Source organism: Scylla paramamosain, chromosome 3 (genome assembly GCF_035594125.1).
Source record: "Scylla paramamosain isolate STU-SP2022 chromosome 3, ASM3559412v1, whole genome shotgun sequence".
NCBI lineage: Eukaryota > Metazoa > Arthropoda > Malacostraca > Decapoda > Portunidae > Scylla > Scylla paramamosain.
The window spans coordinates 16,222,501-16,227,500 of NC_087153.1; the positions used below are offsets into that span (position 1 = coordinate 16,222,501).

At 43.4% G+C, this 5,000-nt stretch overlaps 1 protein-coding gene across 2 annotated transcripts in view; it reads right to left on the bottom strand.

Annotated features, from left to right (window-relative positions):
* LOC135091506 (tyrosine-protein phosphatase non-receptor type 13-like) overlaps positions 1 to 5,000 on the bottom strand; it is a 148,100-nt gene that overhangs the window by 73,783 nt on the left and 69,317 nt on the right. For both annotated transcript variants that reach the window (XM_063989221.1, XM_063989216.1), the window contains exon 2: positions 383 to 542. In XM_063989221.1, coding sequence (XP_063845291.1) covers positions 383 to 542 — 160 coding nt within the window. The remainder of the gene's footprint in view (positions 1 to 382; positions 543 to 5,000) is intronic.

Genomic DNA, 5,000 nt, shown 5'->3' on the forward strand with positions numbered 1-5,000 from the left:
CGCTTTTATACACAATTTGACGACGCAGGTGGTGGTCAGCCAGTGCATGTTTTGGCCGGACAGCAGCCGCCGTGGTGAGGGATCTTATCTCCACCACTCCAAAAATTCCATGCAACTTTTCCAGGAAGGGGCGGATGGTGGGTGGGGAGCAGCTTTCAGCCTCCGCCTTTAATACCCTACGTCTCTTACTCTAGATTATATGGCATGACTTATCACACACAGCCTCGCGCAGACCGTTATATCCGCTACCTCCCTCCTCACCCTTTTCTCCATCACTTCCTTTTCATTCTCTTTCTCCCTTTATTCCAGTTTCTCTATTCCCTCTTCTATATCCATGCATGAACTTTATCACACTGTCCCTCCGTCATCCCCAGCACAGTACCTGACAGAAGGGCGTCCTGTACGGTGGTGGCTGTGGCGGCGAGAAAAGCCCAGGTTTCTTCCTCCTTCAGCGGCGTCCCCCTGCACTTCAGCACGGCAGCCAGCGTCACCATGTCACCACCACCACCACCACCACTGTCTGCTTCACCACCACCACGCATCTGAGGAGAAGAAAATGTCGCATGTTAAAGGGATGTATGTCAATGAGTTTTTTTTTTCTTTCTTTCCTATATAATAGAGTCACTGGCCCAGGACACCAAAAATAACGAAAAAAAAAACAAAAAAAACACTGAGATACAAGTTCCTAAAGAAAAAAAAAAGGAATCATAGAAAATTTGAGAATAAGCGTCTTGAAACCTTTACAAAATACCCGATGAAGAAACAGATGTAAAAAAAAATAAATAATAATATACCCACACATACACTCGTCTGTATACACGAAAAGACAAGAGGCATGAGAAGTAAAGACCTCCATATACTTTCCTATACACAAAAAATACAATATACATATAGAAGAACACACAAAAATATATGCTTAAAAAAAAAAATAGACAAATAAGAAGAGATGGATGCACCACAAGACCTCTGTACATACTAGGGGAAAAAGAAAAGCAATAGGTACCGAAGGGAAGGGAAGGGAAGGGAAGGCAGGGGAGAGAGATGAGAAAGGGAAGGATCTGCATATGTACTGTGCCTCTATATACCTACTAATAAAGAGGACGGGGAGATAAGGGTTGGTGGTATGAATTCAGGTGTGTGTGTGTGTGTGTGTGTGTGTGTGTGTGTGTGTGTGTGTGTGTGTGTGTGTGTGTGTGTGTGTGTGTGTGTGTGTGTGTGTGTGTGTGTGTGTGTGTGTGTGTGTGTGTGTGTGTGTGTGTGTGTGTGTGTGTGTGTGTGTGTGTGTGTGTGTGTGTGTGTGTGTGTGTGTGTGTGTGTGTGTGTGAGAGAGAGAGAGAGAGAGAGAGAGAGAGAGAGAGAGAGAGAGAGAGAGAGAGAGAGAGAGAGAGAGAGAGAGAGAGAGAGAGAGAGAGAGAGAGAGAATAGAGAGGGAAAGGTAAACGAACTCGCAGGGAGAATCCAATAAGGAATAAATTGGCTCAATGTCACGGGTTTCATACCAACCACTGACACTTGCGAGGCTGCCACCACCGCCACCACCACCACCACCGCCACGACCACCACCACCACCGCTATTGCTTGAGTGAAAGTTTACCGGGTGAAGAGTAGAAGAAGGAAGAAGAGCTCATCAAGTGGTCCCTCATCTTGCGCCTCTTCCCTCCTCCTGTTTCAGCTTGGTCACACTCGATGTTCACACTGTACTACACATAGCCTCACTCAGACGTTAAGATGCCACAACAGTTAAAGGGTTAAGATTAAGATTAACCCTTTGAGCACCACCACATTACCTCACTTTCTCCCCTGTATTTGACTTTAAGGTGATTTTTGTCGTAGTGAAGGCGTTAAAAATATCCTTGCGCCACTCGTTAACCGGCATTGTACCTTCGTTCACTCCTTTCCTCATTAATAATACGTGATTCTGTGAAGCTTCGAAGTGTGTCTAGTGTGTGTCTGGTGCTGAACTTCTTAAACGCGTTGGATGAAAGTACAAGACAGCTCAGGGACTTTAGGGAATTTAGGGAATAGCATCTTCAGAGAGCCCCCCCCTTTTTCTTTTACCTTTCGTTGTTGTTGTTGTTGTTGTTGTTGTTGTTGTTGTTGTTGATGATGTTGTTGTTACCCTCGGCTTCTCTTTGGTACAGCCGCTCTCACATAAAAGGAAGAGAGAAGTGAAAGGAAGTACAGACGGCTTACGGACTAAGGCAGTTTAGGGAATAGAACCTTCAGGGACCGGTTTTTTATTTTATATTTTTGTTTTGTTATTGACCAGAAACTCTAACACAGAAAGAAAGAAAGAGAGAGAGAGAGAGAAAAACAAAAAGGAAGTTTAGGGACGGGGAACTTCTGAAGCTCTTTTTTTTTCACTTTCTTTCTTTGGTACCATTGACGAGAGAGAGAGAGAGAGAGAGAGAGAGAGAGAGAGAGAGAGAGAGAGAGAGAGAGAGAGAGAGAGAGAGAGAGAGAGAGAGAGAGAGAGAGAGAGAGAGAGAGAGAGAGAGAGAGAGAGAGAGAGAGAGAGAGACTTTTTTTTTCTTACTCTTGTCCTCTTACATAAAAAAAAAAAAAAAAAACAAGAACAAAAACGTTACGCGACCATATAGCTTATGAGTCAATCACAAAGCCAAGTCACGCCTCGCATGCCTTTCACTCATTCACTCGCGCCACACGCCAAGTCCCACATTCCACTGCAGTAGCAAGCGCGTGTCATTCCAGTCATACCTTCCCCTCTCATCATATGCTGTACTGTACACGTGCATACCACACCTCATATTCTACACACCTCATTCCTCACGTGTCTCTTGCCTTTCTTGTTTCCTTTTTCCTTGACGCCATGCACTGCACTCACTCATCTCTCTCTCTCTCTCTCTCTCTCTCTCTCTCTCTCTCTCTCTCTCTCTCTCTCTCTCTCTCTCTCTCTCTCTCTCTCTCTCTCTCTCTCTCTCTCTCTCTCTCTCTCTCTCTCTCTCTCTCTCTCTCTCTCTCTCTCTCTTACTCCTTACTGTTTCATGCCACCATACCACACACACACACACACACACACACACACACACACACACACACACACACACACACACACACACACACACACACACACACACACGTATATATATATAGATAAATAAATAGACAGATTGATTGATTAACTGATTGATTAACTGATAGACAGATAGACAGACAGACAGACAGACAGACAGACAGACAGACAGACAGACATACAGACAGACAGACGGACAGAAACATACAGACAGGCAATCGCAGGCAGGCAGACTGACAAGCAAACACAGAGACAAAGAGATACATAGATAGATAGATAAATGTATAGTTAGATAGGCAGATAAACAGGCAAACAGACAGACAGACAGACAGACAGACAGGGACTTACTGACTACAACTTGCAGATCAAACACAATAAAGCATAATTAAATACACTTCCAGAATGCGATAGAAATGCACCAACACAACAACATTACACACACACACACACACACACACACACACACACACACACACACACACACACACACACACACACAGAGAGAACCCACAGTGGTGTCGGCAGTGGAGAATTAACATGTCTTCCCAATATTCCAGCCGCGGAAGCCAATATTCTGAAATTAATTAATCAGACCCCAGAGAGAGAGAGAGAGAGAGAGAGAGAGAGAGAGAGAGAGAGAGAGAGAGAGAGAGAGAGAGAGAGAGAGAGAGAGAGAGAGAGAGAGAGAGAGAGAGAGAGAGAGAGAGAGAGGAAGCATATTAAAAAAAAAAGCGTCCCTTATATATATGAAATCAGAGTGAAGAGAAGGAAATATTGGCTTATCTATAAATTCCTCACGTAAGATTGAACGATACGAGGTGAGGAAAAAATTATGAGGTTCCTAAGATTTTTTTTCTTTTGGTATTTTTTTTTTCGTTATTGGTTGCATATCTATCGTTCTTATTGTTGACACTAGCTCTCTCTCTCTCTCTCTCTCTCTCTCTCTCTCTCTCTCTCTCTCTCTCTCTCTCTCTCTCTCTCTACAGGGCTTCCTCAACACGCAGAGTCTCGCTAATCTGAAAGTGTTTCTGTTTACTAACCCTTGCTAACAATCTTGTCTCTGTTACTCCAGGGATTCTCTCTACAAAGCTTTCTCAATGATACGTCCTTTACAAACCTATAATCTCTCTCTCTCTCTCTCTCTCTCTCTCTCTCTCTCTCTCTCTCTCTCTCTCTCTCTCTCTCTCTCTCTCTCTCTCTCTCTCTCTCTCTCTGCATGTCTCCCAACTTTCCTTCTTTTTCTTCTTCTGTATCTGTCTTCGCTATTCCTTTTTCCTTCCTTCATTTAACTACTTCTTTCTTCTAATGTAAAGTTTCCATTCTCTCTCTCTCTCTCTCTCTCTCTCTCTCTCTCTCTCTCTCTCTCTCTCTCTCTCTCTCTCTCTCTCTCTCTCTCTCTCTCTCTCTCTCTCTCTTATCAAACATTCCCGCATCTTTTCTCAACCTCTTGTGAAAGTCACTGGAATTTTCAGGCCCGTTTTAATAGTGCCAGTGACAGCTTAACAAGAATTCTGCATCATCAGTGGAGAAAACCCCTTGAGAACCCAACTAACCATTCCTTAGGCCTCTGAATACAGTCTTCGTGAGAACTGAGAGTGTTTGATCATAAGAGGATGCAATGTATGTAACTCAGCGCTGCCTTAGCATTCAGTGCTGTCAATGGGGAAAAAGACACCCTTTAGAACCCGATTAGTCATTCCTAAGTCTTTAAAAATGGACCTTATAAAAACCAGAAGTGTTTTCAGAATGCGATTATGTAATTTCCATTCAAGTGAGAGTTCAATAAGGATTCTGCTTCATCAACGGCACAAAAAATACCCTTCAGAACTGGACTAATAATTCCTGAAGCATTGCAAAACATCCCTCGTGTGAATTTGAAGCTTTTAAAGAGTAAGAAAAGGCTGCGTTTTCATTCCAATATAGTTTAATGAGAATTCTGCTTCATCAACGGCACAAAAATAGCCTT